The 20,835-nt window shown below is 39.7% G+C and overlaps 1 protein-coding gene across 4 annotated transcripts in view; it reads left to right on the forward strand.

The window, feature by feature from the left end:
- The window catches only part of LIMA1 (LIM domain and actin binding 1), a 90,449-nt gene that overhangs the window by 45,993 nt on the left and 23,621 nt on the right, over positions 1–20,835 (forward strand). For all 4 annotated transcript variants that reach the window (XM_065934431.1, XM_065934432.1, XM_065934433.1 and 1 more), the window contains exon 4: positions 8,002–8,466. In XM_065934431.1, the coding sequence (XP_065790503.1) occupies positions 8,002–8,466 (465 nt within the window). The remainder of the gene's footprint in view (positions 1–8,001; positions 8,467–20,835) is intronic.

A 20,835-nucleotide genomic window follows, 5' to 3' on the forward strand; every position in this document is an offset into this window, starting at 1 on the left:
TGAGATGCAGTGAAAAAAAAAAAAAGAATGGAGTACCAGATGTCCAGTGAAGAAGGTGTTTTCAAAAGGCAAATTATCCAGTCAAACACACAGATAGGCTAAGAATTGACAATCAGATTTGGCAACATGAAGATCATTGGTCACTTTGTGCTGTTTGGCAATGATGGGCTAAAGGCCTCATTGAACTAGGTTGTCCAATCAAGACAGTCGGATAACAAAAGTTTATACCACAAGTGGAGATGAACATTTATGGAGCATCTTTTATGTGTCAGGTCCTGAAAGCAAGAAGAGGAACAAGATGTGCTCCCTGCCTTCAAGGAACTGCTTAGAGTTTGGAAAGTAGGATTTATTTTATTTATTTTTAAAATCAGATAGGATTCTTTTTTTTTTCCATCTTTATTTATTTTATTTTTGGCTGTACTGGATCTTTGTTGCAGCGTGTGGGCTTTTCTCTATTTGCAGCAAGTGGGGGCTACTCTCTAGTTGCAGTACTTAAGCTTCTCATTGCAGCGCCGTCTCTTGTTGTGAGGCATAGGCTCTAGGCATATGGACTTCAGTAGTTGTGGCTTTCAGGCTTAGTTGCTCCCTGGCATGTGGAATCTTTGGACCAGGGGTCAAACCTGTGTCCCCAGCATTCGCAGTTGGACTCCCAACCACTGGACCACCAGGGAAGTCCCAGAAAGTAGAATTTAGAATCTCAGTGTGGTAAGTACCATATTAAAGAAATATGCAAGGTGCTGAGGGAGAATTTAGGAAGGACTCATAACCTGGACTATGTCATGTCAAAGAAGACGTCCCAAAAGAAGTGGTGTCTGACTGAGCCTGAAGGATGACTAGGAATTAGCTAAACAAAGAGGGCAAAGGAGTGGTAGAGGAAGCAGCAGGTGCCCAGTGTGGAGGCATAAGAGAACAGGCACATCTGACCGTAGAAAAGATAGTTGTCCCATTCACCAAGATGGAAAATTCAGGAAAAGAGTGAGGAGTGAAGGGAGGAGAGGGGATTCAGCTTTAGACAAGGATGAGTTTAAGATATCTGTAGGATTTCCAGGTAGAACTGATAGGTAAGGAGAGATATCTGGCTTGAGTTATAGGGTGTGAATCATCCATCTAAGTGGGTGAAAGACATCAACTATAGAAAAATATGTAAAGTGACTAAAGAGGATGACCTAAAAAGGCAGAATCTTGAGGGACCCCACCATATAAGGGAGGAACTAAGGAAGAGAAACCTGTTTAAAAAGAAAAACCTGAAGAATGTCTAGAAAAAAATGGGAAGAAATCTAGGAAAAAGGGATGTCACAGAAACCATATAAGGAAGGAAATTTTTTAAAGGGGGGAGTGGTCAGTAACATCAGATGCTATAGAGAGATTGAATAAAATAAAGGAGAAGTGTCCATTGCAATTGGCAGTTGAGGTAAGAGGGTGTGAGCAGGTGATTAAAGAAGAAACAATAAACAGAAAAAAATTGCTTTACCTCATTAATAATCAATGAGATATAAATTTAAATAACTGTGAGATATAAATTGTAACCTAAACAATAGGCAGATTTTTTTTAATTGATAAAGTCTATTAGGCAATGCCTATTAAAATTTTGGATATTTTTAATACCCATTGATCCTGCAATTCTGCTTGTAGGAATGATCATTGAAAAACACAAGTGAAATAAAGTAAGTGTAAAATGATATTAATTGCAGGATTCTTTGTAATACTGAAATGTTTGAAATCATATATTCATCAGTGGGGAAATAGTAAATCATGGTATCTACATCCATTATAATAATATATCATATGTATGATATTGTATCATATGGTTAAGATTTTATGTAACATGGAAAGGTATCAAAAGCACATTAATGATTAAAGCATTTATGTGCAGAATAGTAAGTATAGTATGATTTTGTAGGAAAAAAAGATAATGTATAAAAATAAGGAAAAAGTTGAGAGCATGCGCAGCAAACTATTGACAATGGATATCTTGGTTAGGAGGAGCAGAGGAGTCAAATAGAGAAAATTGAAGCATATATTCAAGGCTTATATATATATTCCTATACTGACTATGACTCCCCCCCACAATTAGTTTTTAAAAATACTTCTGTAATTGAGAAAAGTAATAAGTTAAAAATAAAATAATGAAATGAAAATTATAAAGAAGTAATTGGTGATCCTGATTTGTGCTAATTCAGAAGTGTTTTGGTAGTAGAATTAGAGGGAATAGAAAGTAGTCAGGTAGGAATAGCAACTAGACAAGACTGTGCTTTCAAGACCCTTAACTGTGAAATGTGGGAGACAGCACTAGCTGGAAGAAAACAACATGGAAGATTGGTTACTTTTTTTTTTTTTAACAAAAATGTTTTATTTTGAAATGATTTTGGATTTATAGTTAGAATTATTAACTTAGTACAAAGAGCTCCCATAAAGCTCAGCTTACCTTTCTCTAGTGCTAGGATGTTCTATAACTGTGGTACATTTATGAAAACTAAGAAATTAACTTTGGTGTAACCCTATAAGTTAAACTAGACTTTATTCAGATCTTACCAGTTTTTCCATTAATGACAGATGGTTGCATTTAAGACCTACCAGACTTGTAAGAGGTCTAATTTGTCTCCTGAAGAACAGGGTGGAATGTATGTATAAATTTATAGCGGCAGCTGTCCAGGTGAAAGAATACTTATATTCTTGGAAAGCAAGATAGAGACACATTCAGGAGTAAGTGGGTAAATCTGTTTCTTTAGCAAATGCTGGGATCAGGTTACATGATAGCTTAGATTTCCAGATATTGAGCCCTTCTTTTCTCTTCCTCTTCCATTTGCATTTAGGATACAGAAACACAGATGATCAATACCACCACTAGTTGTATTTTCAGTTTCCTTTCAAGCCTGGGATATGCCACATCTTGAAGTCTGTGCTATTTGGACAGTTGTCTCCATAATGACTGGCTGCCACTTTTTTGAGTAGCTCTTAGCCTAGAAATGTCTTCCCCTCCTTGGAAGCTGTGCATCCAAGTAGTCTGTATTTCTAGCCCACTGCTATATCCTATCAGACATCATCCTGCTTTTAAGATGAAGATTCCCCTGCCAAGATTTCAAACATTAAAGCTCATTTGACCCCACCTCTTCATTTTGCGGGTGATATAACAGACCCAAAGAGAGGAAGGATTTATCCAAGGCCTCTTCCAAGGCGAATGTTCCTGCAGAAAGGACACTGTTGCATGTTCCGAGTGTGCCTGATCCTGTTTTAGGCAGCTGATGATGATCCAGAGGCAGCACCCACAGAGATTCTCAGCCTTGCTGGGTAGGATGCTTTATGTCACTTTAAGAAAGGAGGCTGTGGTTGTCTTGCAACCAGTGGGGCCCTTGATGACTTGTACCCTCCTTGACTTCCCACTGCCTTATTCTGGGAAAATACTTGGTAAAATGTTAAAACCTCGATGCAAATGACATCGACTAAAATTTCACCTTATTCTGTACCCCTCCTCTACCACCTTACTCTGAAACAGTAGAGACTGTAGAGAGAGTAGAAAGAACAGTAAGAGACTGTATCCCCAGTTCAGGATTTGAGAGATGACTGGATACTGTTTGTTGATCATGATTGTGAGGTGTGGCTGGAGGAGTGAAGAGGGCCACCCATTTAATAATAGTCACCACTATTGGTCAAATGCAACATACGTGCTTTTATATAGTTGCGTTTATTCTCCACAATAGCCCTGTATGGTAGTTTCCAGAAATTAGGAAACTTGCCCAGGGTCATTTGGCTGGATGAAGCTGGATTATATAAGCATTATATGCTCATTATAGGAAATACAGATACCATACATAAAAGAGGTAAGTGATGGGGATTTGCTGTATAGCATAGGGAATTATGGGACTTCCCAGGTGGCACTAGTGGTAAAGAACCCACCTGCCAATGCAGACATGGGTTTGATCCCCTGGTTGGGAAGATCCCCTGGAGGAGGGCATGGCAGCCCACTCCAGTTTTCTTGCCTGGAGAATCCCATGGACAGAGGAGCCTGGTGGCTACAGCCCATAAGGTCACAAAGAGTCGGACACGACTGAAGTGACTCAGCACATGGGAAATTATGTTCAATATCTTGTAATAACCTATAATGGAATATAATCTAAGAAAAAAAAATCCCTGAATCACTTTGCCATATACCTGAAACTAACAACATTGTAAATCAACTGTACTTCAATTGAAAAAGAAAATAAAGAGAAGAAAATATATTCTCGTGCTCATGCTCAGTTGCTCAGTCGTGTCCAAGTCTTCGCAACACGGTGGACTGTAGTGCGCCAGGCTCCTCTGTCCTTTGGATTTCCCAAACAAGAATACTGGAATGGGTTGCCTGGCCTGTAGCCCACTGTCCAACGATAACCCAGGCTGCTTCCGTCCCATAGTCTTTTCACTGTGCTGCCCCATCTGCTTTCAGTTCTTGCTTTTGTCCTGAGCCTTTTTGCTTCTCTTTCATTCCCAGAAAGCCTACAGCCACTGCTTCTGCCCCATCTTTTCTTGCCCCAAGCTCTAAAGTCCTGGACAACTAACATGACCTGGGTGGTGCTGCCAAGAATAATGACAGGGTCTGGGGCCTTCCGTGCTATCAGACCTCACAGCCCTGCCCTTCCCCTATTTATTTCCACCCCAGCACTTTGAACTTGTAAAAGAACTCTTTTAATAAAAGAGCACATTTACTCCTCTGTTAAAATGCCCCCCTAAGGGATGTCCTTTACCCAGGTCTTTGTTTGGGATGTTGCTGATACTCCATTACACAAATCCATTTCTTTCAGGTCATCACAAGTCAAGTGGAAATGACAACTTTCAAACCTTTACAAGTGACATCAAAATTATTTTCTGTTCCATTGAAGCTTGTTTTATGTGACATGAAGATGAGGTGTAATTTTATTTTTGTATTTATTTTTATTATACAATGAAAGCACATTTATTATTAAAAAAAAAGAAGAAAGTATAATCCAAATACCCATAAATCCATGATCCCCAGAGGCAACCTGTTAACACCGTGATGTCTTTTCTTCCAGACTACTTTTCTGTGTTTATATTTATAAACACATATGTGTATTATAGGACTTCCCCAGTAGCTTAGCAGCAAAGATTCCGCCTGCAATACAGGAAAGGCAGGAGATGTGGGTTTGATACCTGGAATGGGAAGATCCCCTGGAGGAGAAAATGGCAACCCACTCCAGTATTCTTTGCTAAAGAATTCCATGGACAGAGGAGCCTGCTGGGCTATTGTCCATGGGGTTGCAAAGAGTCTGTCAGACACAACTGAGTGACTGAGTACAGTACATGTGTATTATAACATGAAATCATGCTGTCATTTTTTTTCCTTCGTTTTTTTGGCCTTGCCACACGGCTTGTAGGATCTTAGTTCCCCTCTGCTTAGTTGTGTCTGATTCTTTGACCCTGTGGACTGTAGCCCACCAGGCTCCTCTGTCCTTGGGGATTCTCCAAGGACAAGAATACTGGAGTAGGTTGCCATGCCCTCCTCCAGGGGATCTTCCCAACTGGGGCTCAAACCCAGGTCTTCCGTATTATAGGCAGATTCTTTACCTGAGCCACCAGGGAAGCCCCAAAGTGAAAGTCTCTCTGTTGTGTCCAACTCTTTGTGACCCAGGCCAGAATTCTCCAGGCCAGAATACTGGAGTGGGTAGCTGTTCTCTTCTCCATGGGATCTTCCCAACCCAGGGATCGAGCCCAGGTCTTCTGCATTGCAGGGGGATTCTTTACCAGCTGAGCCACCAGGGAAGCCCAAGAATACTGGAGTGGGTAGCCTATCCCTTCTCCAGTGGATCTTCCTGACCCAGGAATCAAACCGGGGTCTTATGCATTGCAGGAAGATTTTTTACCAGCTGATCTACCAGGGAAGTTCCCCTATCAGGGATTACTGCAGTGAAAGCCCCTAACCACTGTATCATCAGGGAATTCCCCATGCTGTCTTATAATTAGCTATTTTCACTCAAAAGTGTCTTGTGAGCATCTTTTCATATCAATATACTTTAACCACATGTCTCAGAGAAAAGTAGTGTCCAGTTACCAAGGCAAAATGCCACTTTGATTCTCAGGGCTTCTGTTTGAGCAGGGCAGGGCAGGTGAAGCTGGAGACCCAGATGACTCATCCATTGTGTCTCAGGAGGGAGCCCAGAGCTGAGAGTGCTGCTGGCAATTAAGGTAGCATCAGCTTCCAGACCTGTTTTTATTTTTTGAGACTTATTTGTTTATTTTATTTTTTGGTTTTTGTGGTGGGTCTTTGTTGCTGCACTTGGACTTTCTCTATTTGCAACAAGAAGGAGCAACTCTCTAGTGGTGCACACAGCTCTCATTGTGGCAGCTTCTCTTGTTGTGGAGCACAGGTTCTAGGCACTCGGTCTTTAGTAGTTGTGGTGTGTAGGCTAGTAGTTGTGGTGCATGGCCTTAGTTGCTTCAAGGCATGTGGGATCCTCCAGGACCAGGGATTGAACCCATGTCCCTTGCATTGCAAGGCAGATTCCTAACCACTGGACCACCAGGGAAGCCCCTGGACCTGTTTTTGTTTTGTTTTAACTTTTTATTTTGTAGTGGGGTAGAGCTGATTAACAAGGCTATGATGGTTTCAGGTAAACAGCAAAGGGACTCAGCCATGCATATGCATGGAGAAGAATGGCAATAAGAATAGAACCCAACCTGTTTTTTAATTCTCTCTTTTCCAACAAGGAAACTTTTCATGTTGCTTTTATTTCTGACCCATACATGCTTCCCCCAATGAAGCATTTTGACAGCTAAGATTTAAACACAAAAATCAAGCAAAGTTGTTCTTCCCTAAAGTTTCTTTTTTCAAGTCTTGGTGTTACTTGAAGTGGCTCTCATGGTGTATTCAGAAGAGTAATAAGGTGAGAGACTTAATTCCCAATATAGCTGCTAATCCTGTTTAATTCCCCAGAGTCTTTCAGTCCTAGGTGGTTTGTCCTTTCTTAGTTGAAAGACCGGTGAGTCTCAGACTGCAGGAATGGAGGGCAAGAAGGTATTGAAGTTTGTGCTTTGTTGGAAAGGTGCTGCTGCTTACTTTATTTGGGAGTGCTTTCTAAGTCTGGGACATTGAATTTTACTTCACCAAGCATGTCTCCTCTAATTATTACAGAACAACATGGACAATTTCCAGATTGTTTTCAATGTCTTATATGTATGAATTAATTGCAGTTTAACCCAGGCGAAAGAGAACTGTCTTAGATATGTGTCCTTCCATCAAGAGAGGGAGGTAGTAGTGGCGTTTCATATGAAACCTGACTATTTTGCAACCAAAAGTTCTGGAAAATAGTGAATTGTCTAACAGAATTTGTGCATGACCAACATGTAGAGAAGAACAGCGGTCGGGGGGGCGGGGAAGATTCAGTTATTAAGTAAAAGTAAAATTTTTTCATGTAAATTATGTTACACATGATGATATATCACTTATGCAAATACATGTAAAAGTCTGGTGGTTGCTTTAAATTTCCACAAATAGTTTCAATTCTTTATGCTACTATCCACAATTATTGGTATTGTGTAGTGTAAGCTATACCGCATCTTTGTCTCATTTAAAAGAAAAAAACCCAGCAGGATTCACCACGTAATTTTGTGGCATGTAATAATGAAATTTTATTAGTATATATTTACAGGATTTAAAGTAACTGGTAATTTGCTTTTTCTTTCTGTTTTCCTCATTAATCTCTGGGTAAAAAATTCCTTGTCTCCAATGTAACTATCATTAGATCTGGGCTCTCCTTTCTTCTCATTTTGTCCTTATAAGGCTATCCTGTTTTATCACTTCCTGCTTTAGCTCCTGACTTTTTCTGTCTTCCCCTCTCCCTCTCCTGGGGTGGATGCTTTCTACATGTGGCAGGGCTGTAACTGTTCACAGCTGTCCGAGACGCCAGTGGAGCAGGAGCAGCTTGGAGTTTTAACTTTCATTTTACAAAGAACAACATGTTTGAAGGTTTCAGCAGGCAAGTTGTAACTGGCATTCACTTTTTGTTCTTCTAGAACACTGAAAATCTCCCCCAGCACTTTAGAAGGGGGAACCTGACTGCGTTAAGGAAGAAGTGGGAGAACCCAGCGCTGGGAGCCGACTCTCTCCCAGACTCAGTGCGAAACAGCAGCGCAGAGGTCAAGCACAGAGACGACCCTCCTCCCGCTGAAGTGGTGGGCAGCTCTGCCTCTGGGGTCCAGGCTGACCAAGAGGAGCGAGTCCAACCCAGACCTAAGATCAGATCGCCTCCTGAAGCTCCTACTAAGTACCCGCACCCCCGCCTCAAGGACAGAGAGCATCTTAAAGACCCCTCAACAGAAAATAAAAAGATGGAAAATTGTCTGGGAGAATCCAGACATGAAGTAGCAAAACCCGAAATGAGTGAAAACGCAGAAACTGCAAACAAAATAGAGAAATACAATGTTCCGCTAAACAGGCTGAAGATGATGTTTGAGAAAGGTGAACCAACTCAAACCAAGGTAAGGATCGGGTGGGTTTAAAACTTGAAAAAAAGCCAATTCAAGTAACTAAACAAAGCTTTTTTTCTAGTGTAGACTGTTTGAGTGGTGGCGAGTACGTGATCAGTATGTCTTTTGATTCAAGTTAGACGAGTAGTTAATAAAAAGTCTCAGATGAATTATTTACAGAAATGCTAAGATTTGTGGGTCTGTGACCCAGTTTCACATGAAATTAAGTGCACACTGGGATTCAGGTCGATAACCTAGAAAGGAAGAGAGTTTGATGCCGTCTGGGTTATGTGTTTTCCTACGCTTGCCCTTTTAATTTGTCTTCCTGTGCCTTTTGTCATTTGTAGCTTTGGGGGGTGGAATTACTGCTGAATCTTTCTCTCTGCCTGGACACAGCTGCAGGCTGAGTGTTAAGGCCAGAGTTTAACATTAAGACTGAGGCTTAGTTGTCTTCTTGCTAGCTGAATCCTTTCTCTTCTTAACTTCCTCATCTGTGCCTTCCAACAAATGTTTTCTATCAGCTAAAATCCTATCCCAGGAAAAATCAATGAAAATAGCCAGACTAGCTGTAGACTTCAGGAGTTTTGACTTGCAAATGCACAGGGTTGCATTTTCCTACAACTGCTAATGAAATTTGATCCTTAGTGTGGAGTGCAGACCAGGTCCCCAGAGGGAATTACTTAACTAGAAAATGAGTTACATATGCTGGTGACTTACAACACAATCCAGGGGCCGCAGAGCTGGTCAGTTTTTCCAGTTTTCTCATACTTTCCTGCATATCTGGCTTTGTACATGGGGTTCGTTTGTTACAACAGTCATAATGAAATAAACAGATCTGATGGGGAGCAAAGCTGTCATTTACTCTAGATCACATCTAGATGGGAAAGTGGATTTTTTTTTTCCAGCTAAATATTTGGTCCAAATGTCTACATTTGTGAAGTAATGGTAGGAAGTGTTTCTTCTGAGACAAAAATTAGATAACTCATCCTAGAATTCCTCAGTTACGTTTGATGCGATTTAGCCATCCCTTCTTGTATCTTGCAGTGCCTGTCACTTTTCTACTTAGGAAAGTTCTTTAGTGTTCGGCAATCATCAGTTTAGGATGTAGAAAGAATTTTTAAAGGTTTGCAAAACTAGAACCCTTTTCTCTTCATGAATTTTAACTCTATTTTAACACAAACCAGTTGGTAAGAGATATAACCACAAAGCAGTTTTATGACTTCTCTTAAACTCTCTTCCCTCTCAATTTTGAGTCCTCTAGGCCTGCCAACTCCCCTTTTCCCCTTTATGGTCTTAATTTTTAAAAAATTTTTTTTAAAACTGTAAATGGGAAGAAGAATTTTAAATGGAAGGAAAAAATGTCAGAAATCCTAAATAGAGAGGAAGGGGCTTTGTTGTGTGTCAAAGCGCCATTGTAAGTCCTCTCTTCTCAGACCCTGTTAGGGGCAGGACGGCTGATGTCATGGCATCATACACAATGTAGATTCAGTGCAGAAGGCTAGTACATGTCAAAACTGGCCTATGGTTGGAAATGACTGGGACTGCAGCAAACAAAATGCTGATTATGTATAAAGATCTGGTAAGAGACTTTTTTCTCATAAATGTCTGGTGAGAGATGGGTTAGAACAAGCCTATCTTTTTGTGACTGGTCAGAGTGGAGAAAAAAAATTCTCATATAAAGGAAGATCCTACCAGATCAGGCTGGCATTCAGCCTGATAGCTACTGGGTCTAGGAAGATGGAGGGGCTCTAAGACTGACCAGGCCTTTTGAGGGGAAGTTTTTTAAACTTCCTGATTAAATGGTCATTTGTTCTTTAATGGACTGCTTAGGGAGAGTAAAACACAACTGCCATTGTTTTTGTTTTCTATTTTTTGGCCACGCCCAAGTGGGTTATGGGATCTTAGCTCTCTGACTGGGATCAAATCTGTGGTCCCTGTAGTGGAAGTGTAATGTCTTAACCATTGGACCACCAGGGATGTCCCTGCCCTTGGTTTTATAGCTGCTTCTAAGTAAGCATCATTACCCATGTTAGCAACAGCCTGGATTACTTTAAAAATATTTGCCTAATATTTCAATAAAACTGGTAAAAAAAAAAAAAAGACAAGTTTTGTCTACTTTAGATTATGGAATGATTAATCAGTTTGAAACTACGTTATGGTTATTGCTAACATAATTTCAGCTTTAGTATGGATAAGGTTTTAATCAGGAAGTCACATAATTGGATCTTTGGAAGAAAGCTCTGAGAAATATGGTAGAGACACTAAGCAATCTTTTCTGGAGCAAGAGTGAAGTAAGAATGATTACCTCAGAGCTAAAAAATTGTCTCTGAGACAAGTGACTATATTAGGTACAAATCATGTGAATCTTTGTCTCCATAATTGAATTTAGAGAACTGGACTGAATCTCAGCTAACTAGTTGAGCAGGGTCAGGGAGCACATAGATAATGGAAATGCATGATCCAAATCTCTTTATCTCCTAAATCTTTTTTTATCAGAGTTATTTACAGGAGGCCAAGTTAATTGCCTGAGTTCCACATTTCTTAGTCCCTCTTGCTCCCATTTATCTGAGATGGTTCCTGTCCACTTTTCTGCCTGATCTCTCCTCTGCAGTCCTTCTTTATTTCTCTATCCCTTGTGTAGTCTTCTCTCCAGGACTCCAAAAGATGGATTCCAAAACTAGATTCTCATCTTGAATTCTTAACCCAAGCTTCAGCTCCAATTTTGTGGTGGCCTGCCAGATTGCACACCTCTTTGTGAATAAAACTTAAAGCACTCAATTTCAAGAAAACTAAAAAAGAATCCATTATCTTTCCAACCAAAACCTGCTCTAACCCCTATTGCCCTCTCTTAGTGCGTCACCATTCACCACATTTCCTGTTCTGTAAAGTTTGGGATCAGTTCTTTTTGCCTGCCTCTTCTCAGTCATTTACTAAGCCATCTAAATAAGTCTACATATCTCTCAATATGGGCCATTCTCTCCAAGAGATCCCACACCTAGTTCTATGGTTTAGCCTTATCATATCTTGCCTTGTGGTATTGCTGCAACCTTGCCTATTGGCCTCTCATTTTTTTCTTTCCTTTCATCCTCCACACTGTTGCTATTTATTTTTCTAAGCATAGTTGTAAATTATGCCTTTCCCTTGATCAGAAACTTTTGATGGCTCCAAATAAATCCATGTTTAATATTTGGGTCTTCCACAGTCTGATCTAAACCCACCTTTCCAATCTCCTAGCTAAGCTCAGATGGTAAAGAATCTGCCTACAACGCAGGAGACCCAGGTTCGATCCCTGGATCAGGAAGGTCTGCTGGAGAAGGGAATGGCAATCCACTTCAGTATTCTTGCCTGGAGAATTCCAAAGACAGAGGAGCCTGGCAGGCTACAGTCCATGGGGTCGCAAAGAGTCGGACATGGCTGAGCAACTAACACACACACGTACAGCTAATCTAATACTCAAACCCTGGATTACTTCTCATTTTAAACTAGTCATGTCTTTCCCCTAATTTCTACCTTTTGAAATCTTACTCATCAAGGTCTATTAATACTATGAGACCTTACCTCAGTTTTTTCCCATATGAAATTACCTTCACCCTCCTGACCGTCTTGTAGAATTTCTTTTTACTTCTCTTTGGCCATTTTTATCATGCTTCTTTAATAATCTGTTTGAATTTGTATACTTCCCAGTCTATGGGGTCTCACAGAGTCGGACACGACTGATGTGACTTAGCAGCAGCAGCAGCAGTCTATATACTTCTTTCAAAGTAATGTTGCCTTTATTTCCCAGTGGTCAACCCAATGCTTGACTCTTAGTGTTTATTTAATAAAAAGAAAAGAAGCTTAGATCTCAACTTATAAATAATGACAACTGATCGTTTTTCCTCTACTTTTAGTGGATAGGTTAAGTCAGGTGGTTTAGTTGAACCTGATAGTTCTAATTCCTACTGCAAATGAGCAGTGGATGGATTAGTGTAACCTATCATTATGAGGAAAGAGAAGCCCTCCCTAAAGGCATACACTAAATGTGGCTTAGCATCTTTAACTGCGTGTATATGTTGATCTGGGTTTTAGGTAGCCTTTTATGAAAAAGCTGATCAAGCAGTTATTCAGTTATCAGCATGTTGACATTTGAATCCATAATCTTCAAAGGTCACGATGCAGTTATTCAAATGACCAAACAATGTAAGGAGCATGTGACAGGCTCCTTAAGTCTCACTTGTTTCTATTTGCTTCCTAACTTATTTGTTTCACACAAATCCTTGGATAGGAGAATAAAGACCAAATAACTGGAAGGTATATTTCTACCTTCATAACCTAATTATAATATTATCTTTTGCTTGGGTCAAGATTAAAACAATTAGTTGTGATGCAAGAAAATAAGGCTTGAATATGGACATTTCTTGATTCTTCTACACAAGTTCTGACTACTTCTTCATCCTTGCAGTGTTTCCCTCTTCTAGGAGAGGAGTTAGGTAAAGAAAAGAAGAGGAAAAAAAGAGAATGCCTCCTCACCAAAAATCTCTATTTTCTAGAACACATAAACACACTCACGCATTCACTCTTTGGGGGCTAACCCAGGATAGGAGGTAGTAATGAGAAAATAATGGTGAGGAAATCCCTGGTGGTCCAGTGGTTAAGATTCCATGCTTACACTGCAGGGGGCTGGGGTTCAATCCCTAGTTGGAGAGCCCACATGCTGCACAGCACCCGCCCCCCCAAAAAGAGAGAGAAAGTGATGATAAGTAAAATTAAAATCATTAGGGCAAAAATTGTTCTCTTATCCTTTTTCCCCTGTTATTCATGGTATACTTTAATGCTTTCAGTTAATTACTTATATTGTTTTATAGTACAAAGACAAAACAGCTACAATAGAAATATCGCAATAAATGGAAGTTTCCCATGTCCCATAAACCTTGTCACTACTCTGCTGTTTTTCTCCTTAGACTCCTAAGCTCTTCAACTTCCCTTAGAATTTCTGCCCTTCTAATCACCAGGATTATTCTGTGTGTGGCTGGCATCAAAATGCTAGCAAAAGTTGCACTTGTTTAATGTAAGAATAAAACCATCTTTCTTCAAACAGTCCAACATTTTTGTGGTTTCTCTTCTTCTAAGTTCCTGGAAGTGACACTTGTGTTTTGTTTAGTTTTACGCAACACTAGTACATAGCAGTGTTTATGTGTTGATGTAGTGGAGTGACCTCTTTAGAAAAGAAAACGTCCAAACTCAAGTCTGATCTGTGTTCATCAACTATTTATCCAGAGTCAACTGATCTGTAAACTACATCAGAGAAACAATTTATATTTGCTTTCTCAAAGAATGGATAGTTGTCCATAGGGAATCCCTGCATTGTTGTAAAAAAGTATCCATAATGTTTTATTTTCTCCTCTCTGGGCTAATAATTGCATGTGTTCTCTTATCTACTTAATGTTATCTTAATAAAGTTTTTCTTCTGCTTTGTTTAGTGGCTTAAGTAAATTGTTTGGAATTATATTCCCAGAGGAATACAATTCTGAGGATGTTGGTAATTGGTATTAATTGAGTATTGTTAAGTCATAATTTTAAGATGGGTTTAGGGAGGAAAGGGATTTGAATAGCTAATTCAATATCACTGTGGGGTCTAATATAGTCACCCTAGAGTAGGGGAATATATCTTTTGCTTATCAGCAGTACATTGCTAGTGTTTTGAATATAGATAACTGGTTTTGTTAAATAAATACAAGAATTATCTTTGTTTTCCTATAATACTGTCTGTTTCATATATCCTATTAAAACTGATTTTTTTTTTTCCTGATTTGTTATATTCACCTACAGATTATAGCTGTGTAGTTTTGAGATGTGATTTTGCTCTGTGCTATTTTTCTTCCCTCTATATTATTTCTTTGATATAACATTTTTTTTAAAAAAATTGAAGCAATACAAGTACAACATAAGCTACAGGTGTACAATATAGTGATTCAAAAGTTTTAAAAGTTATACTCCATTTATGCATGCTAAGTCGCTTCAGTCATGTTCGACTCTTTGTGACCCAATGGACTGTAGCCTGCCAGGCTCCTCTGTCCATGGGGTTCTCCAAGCAAGAATACTGGAGTGGGTTGCCATGCCCTTCTCCATCTTCCCGACCCAGGGATCAAACCTGTGTCTCTTACATCTCCTACACTGGCAAGTGGGTTCTTTATCACCACTGCCACCTGGGAAGCCAATACTCCATTTTTAGTTATTATAAAATATTGGCTATATTCCCTGTGTGGTACAATACATCCTTGTATATTATTTTATATCTAGTAGTTTGTACCTCTTATTCCCCTAGCCCTTTATTACTCCTTCCCCCTTTCCTCTCACCACTAGTAACTACTAGTTTGCTCTCTATATCTGTGTCTGCTTCTTTTTTTTTTTTGGTTATATTCACTAGTTTGTTGTATTTTTTAGACTCTACATATAAGTAATATCATACAATATTTATCTTTCCCCATCCGATGTATTTCACTTAACATAATACCTTTCAAGTCCATCCATGTTTCTGCAAATGGCAAAATTTTATTCTTTCTGTGGCTGAGTAGTATTCCATTGTGTATATATAACATATCTTTTTTATCCCTTCATCCATTCAATTTAAGTTCTTAGTGTTATTTTGATTGACCTCTCTATCAGGCTTTCCCAAGTGGCACTAATGGTAAAGAATCTGCCTGCCAATTCAGGAGACATAAGAGATGCAGGTTTGATCACTGGGTCTGGAAGGTCTTTGGAGGTGGGTCTGCCAACCCACTCCAGTATCCTTGCCTCGAGAATCCCAGGGACAGAGGAACCTGGCAGGCTACAGTCCATAGGGTTACACAGAGTCAGACAGGACTGAAGCAGCTTAGCATGCATAGCACTATATTTCCTCCTTTCCTTTTTTTTTTTAGAAGTATGTTTCTTGTAAAGACCTCCTACTAAGCATAGATTAAATTTTATTTATCCTTAATTAGCACCTCTTACTCCTTGGAAGGAAAGTTATGACCAACCTAGACAGCATATTAAAAAGCAGAGACATTACTTTGCCAACAAAGGTCCGTCTAGTCAAGGCTATGGTTTTTCCATTAGTCATGTATGGATGTGAGAGTTGGACTATAAAGAAAGCTGAGCACTGAAGAATTGATGCTTTTGAACTGTGGTGTTGGAGAAGACTCTTGAGAGTCCCTTGGCTTGCAAGGAGATCCAACTAGTCCATCCTGAAGGAGATTAGTCTTGGGTGTTCATTGGAAGGACTGATGTTGAAGTTGAAACTCCAATACTTTGGCCACCTGATGCGAAGAGCTGACTCATTGGAAAAGACCCTGATGCTGGGAAAGACTGAGGGCAGGGGGAGAAGGTGACGACAGAGGATGAGATGGTTGGATAGCATCACCGACTCGATGGACATGGGTTTGGGTGGACTCCGGGAATTAGTGATGGACAGAGAGGCCTGGGGTGCCGCGGTTCATGGGGTTGCAAAGAGTCGGACACGACTGAGCAACTGAACTGAACTGAGTACCTCTGAGTAAATCTTTGGTCTTTTGTGGTAAGATAGTAACAGATTCAGGTGTAGACATGCCAGTCAGGGAATTCTGATCTGTTTGTTATCCTAAGTGGCTGTCCTTGATGTGTCCACTAGAGACCAGTCATTTCTTTTCTGCTTACTTTGATGCCAGTTAACTACTTACTGGTTTCTATTCAGTTCCATTAAAATAAAATTGTTGAAAAGTAGTATCAGAGGACTGGAACGTTCTCTAAGCAATATTGGCTACATTAGAGTTTGGAGGGGCCAGAAAGACACCATGTGCCCCCCAAAATCACCTTTTCTTTGTACTATTGGACTCACTTTTGGATAAAGTAACACAGGTATGTATCCAGATGAATTTATTAATCATTTCCTCTAGTCTTCTAATTCATTGACGAGTTACAGTGAGTGAGAAATCCCTATCAAGATTGTTGACATAAATCCTAGAACTATTGATATAAGTGATCGTAAAAGGTTATTTAATTCAGCTCATTGTTCTCAGGCAGTTAAGGTGTTAAAATTCCTGTTTTACAGATGGAAACAGCTTACATGAGAGAAAGTAACTGATTTTTTTTTTAATGACCCAATATCATGTAGCTACTTAATGTCAGAACAAGAACTGAAATAGTGTAGTACCACTTCTGCCGTAAACACTGTCTTCATGGATGTTATGGTAGCTATTTATTGGATAAAAACATCTGGCCTTACATAGTTTTGAAATCCAAGGAAACCAGGAAAAAATTAAAACATATTAATGGCTGTGTTCTCAAAGACTTCAACTCATATCTGTCTCCTTTTTACATTTAAAACAGTTTATTTATTTATTTATTCTTTTTGGCTGCCCTGGGTCTCCTTTGCCGAGCGGAGACTTTCTCTAGTTGTGGTGAGCAGGGTCTACTCTTTGTGTTGTGTGGGCTTCTCATTGCAGTGGCTCCTCTTGTTGCAGAGCATGGCTCTAGGCACACCAGCTCAGTAGTTGTGGCACATGGGCTTTCTTGCTCCACTGCGTGTGGAATCTTCCTGGACCAGGAATGGAACTTGTGTCCCCTGCACTGGCAGGTGAATTCTTAACCACTGGACCACCAGGGAAGTCCCTCTTTTTACATTTTATAGTCTTTTTACTGAATAAAAAACATCAGGGCAATGAAGAGAAGTACATTGGAATGTAAAAGATTTGTACTAAAACTCTTGACTGACTTAGAAGCTTGTGGGTTTGGTAGATTTGTTTTTCTTGTATAAATTAGTCATCTGAACAATCATACTCAAGGTAAACCAGGAAAAGTCAAATATCTTGGAAAAAGAGTAGCCTTTACCAATTGTGCACACAGTTGTGCACAGTGATATCTTTATCATTGCATAACTGGATTTTACGTAGTTTTAGGTACCGTGTACTCTGTGTTCTTTATCTTTGGTTTGATCTTTTTTGTATACACCTTACTTTGTACCTTCCTAGTTCATGTGGTTGGAAAAGACCCTGATGCTGGGAGGGATTGGGGGCAGGAGGAGAAGGGGGCGACAGAGGATGAGATGGCTGGATGGCATCACCAACTCGATGGGCATGAGTTTGAGTGAACTCTGGGAGTTGGTGATGGACAGAGAGGCCTGGCGTGCTGCGATTCATGGGGTCGCAAACAGTTGGACAAGACTGAGCGACTGAACTGAACTGAGTTCATGTAGTTATCCTTTTACAGTAATAGGTTATTTCATCATACATTTTCATCATTCCCCAGTAATTAGATTCTTTTCCAGCCTAATTAAAAAGCTCTAAACATCTTGGCAAAAATATTTTATTTTTAGCTGGTAGGGGAGCTATATTACTGAATGGTGTCATCATGGTCAAAAGATATAATTCATTGAACATTCTTCTTGCATATTTTTAGCTTATTATCAAAGATTATATTGTTTAACAGCGCTCACACAATCTAAGGACATATTCAATTCCTCACCAGCTTTTACTTAAATGAGCTTTTTTTTCCTACTAGAGCTCTTGAAGAAGGAAATGTTTATCTCTCAGTATTTTGAGAAATTAAGGCCAGGTTTTATCTACACCCTATCATCTCCATGCATAGTTCCCATTTTTCCCTAAAAGGCATCCATCTTCCATCGTTGACTTTGGAAGGATGAGAGAGTCTGAAGGAAGGTCAGAGTTGAAAGGTTGAAGGAAGTAGCTCTCAATAAAGTGTTGAGAATCAACTTTTAAAGAGAATTTTTCCTGAAAATAGGGGTACCCAGGACAGGAAATCCTGCTTTTTATTTGACATTTGGGACCTAACTTACTTTATTTCTAAAGAAAACTCCAGAGAAAACAAACTCTACAGACTACTGGCTAAAAGCCCCAGACTCTTATTTTCTTATTGGTAAATGTGGATGCATTTGGTTTATAGAGTCAAAGAAAATATTTAAGGGGTGGTCACACTAATGAGAGTTACTGCAGTCACCTGACAGGAAGGAGGACTTGTAGGGTGGGGTGAGGCCAAGACTGAGGAAATTCCAGAAAGTCTTAAAGTGTTTTACCTTTTCTCACTTCTCTTAACGGAGTATGATAATTAAGGCTCCCTCAGGCATGTGAATAAAAGAGAGTGAAATGTGATAAAAATGTGTTACAGAAGAGTAACACACTATTAGAATTTCACTATCAGAATTCCTCTACTTTCCTTGAGAAGTATTGGAGGAAACTCCTCCTCCTTCCTGGACCTCAGACTACCATTTGTAAAATGAAGATCATAAGTTAATAGTAAATGCACTTGAGATCTTGGGGTTTGGGTTTTTAAGTGTAGTTGATTTGCAATATTGTGTTCATTTCAGATATAGAGATCTTGTCATTCTTGATATCTGAGTGGGTTGGAGGTGGAAAGATATTGAAAGAAATGCTTAGTGCTTCACCCAGGAGCTCATTAAAAGCCATCTCATTGGACTTCCCTGTTCCAGGGGTTAAGACTCCATGCTTCCAAGGCAGGGGGTGCAGGTTCAATCCCTGGTCAGAGAACTAAGATCCCACATGCTGCGTGGCCAAAAAAATTTTTTTTAATTTTAAAAAGCCATCTTATCTCCAAACTGTATTCCTCCTCAGAACCGGTGTCAGTATAACTTTGATTTTCAGAGACATTTTTCTATTTTTCTCTAAGAGCAAATGACTTTGCATATTTACTTTTTTAGTAGTTGAAAGAAAATAATTCAGAGTATTGATATCCTCATGAACCAGGTGAGGGAGGAGAAAGGCTCTTAGTTTATTTAACCCAAAGATTTAAATAAAAAGGTAGCAAAGATGGGAGATTTTATGCATCTAAAACCAAAGAACCTAACCCAGCATGTATGCTGGTTCTAAATGGTCTTGCTCTCAATAACACTAGTGTCAGAACTTCCCACATTGCTACAAGCACAGACAGAAGACTGAACTCCTAGCAGGCTGCAACATGTAACACATACTCTTGAAATTAGGCTTGAACTTTACCTTTGACAGAATGCAAATATTTGAAATATCACTCCAATGTTAAGAACGCAAAACCTGTTCCTTTTTGTTTTTGTTTTTTTTTTTTAAAGTATATTTCCAAGCTCTCTCCCTTTTTTAGCCCTGAAAATTTTGGTTTTTATAATGATCATCTTACAGTGCAGCAGCATTTGGAATAAATCTTTGAAATTTCCTTTACTCTAACTCTCTGCAAATGAAAAATGTTTTAAAAACAAAAAGATGTGGATGAAGGGTATTCTGCCAAACTTATCTTTTCCCTTTGGCTGATGACCTTCATTTCCAAATGGTGGGCTGCTCCCAGAACAAGAATGTTTACATCATAGGAGTCATGTGGACGTGACTGATGGTGCTGCTACCTGAGTACGATGTGGCAAGGTTAGAGTTGCTGTTGCCTTTTTTAAAGAAATAGATTCAACAAATAATGTACATGGCAAAGCTGACTGGAGATGAAGTACATTAAATGTATATTGAATTTGCAAGAAACAATATTCTTTTTCTAAAATAATGAATTAATTTTAGTTTTGGCTGCACTGGTCTCGCTACCCATGGCTTTCTTTAGTTCCACCAAGCGGGGGCTACTCTTCCTTGCCACATGCTGGCTTCTCTGGTTGCAGAGCACAGGTTCTAGGCGTGTGAGCTCAGTTGTGGTTCATGAGGCTTAATTGTTTCATGGCATGTGGGATCTTTCCAGACCAGGAATCGAACCCATGTCCCCTGAATTGGTAGGCAGATTCTTACCCACTAGACCACTGTGGAAGTCCCAAAAAGAGATAGTCTTATTGGTAGGACATAAGCAAACCAAATCCTTGGCTCTGATTTCTGACATGGCCTACTTCCCATCTCCAAGGTGGAGCTGCTGCTGCTGCTAAGTCGCTTCAGTCGTGTCTGACTGTGCGACCCCATAGACGGCAGCCCACCAGGCTCTCCCGTCCCTGGGATTCTCCAGGCAAGAACACCGGAGTGGGTTGCCATTTCCTTCTCCAATGCATGAAAGTGAAAAGTGAAAGCGAAGTCGCTCAGTCATGTCCAACTCTTAGCGACCCCATGGACTGCAGCCTACCAGGCTCCTCCATCCATGGGATTTTGCAGGCAAGAGTACTGGAGTGGGTTGCCATTGCCTTCTCCACCAAGGGAGAGCAGGGGGACTTAAAAAAGGGGTAGTTCACTGTCTTAAACTTTATTGTTGTTTGATTAGTCCACTGAACTTAAAGGTTTAATAATTATTTACTAATGTTGAATTCAAAAGGATGCTAAATGTTTTACTCTTGTCTCCTGTCATATTGGATTTCAGATATCTTTCCCACATCAAGTTATCTGGAAATAAATTGAGATTTCAATGATAGGAATCTGCTCTCATTGCAAGCTGAATAAACATAACATACTCTCTGTGTATTATGTC

Source organism: Muntiacus reevesi, chromosome 4, assembly GCF_963930625.1.
Source record: "Muntiacus reevesi chromosome 4, mMunRee1.1, whole genome shotgun sequence".
In the NCBI taxonomy this organism is placed as follows: Eukaryota; Metazoa; Chordata; class Mammalia; order Artiodactyla; family Cervidae; genus Muntiacus; species Muntiacus reevesi.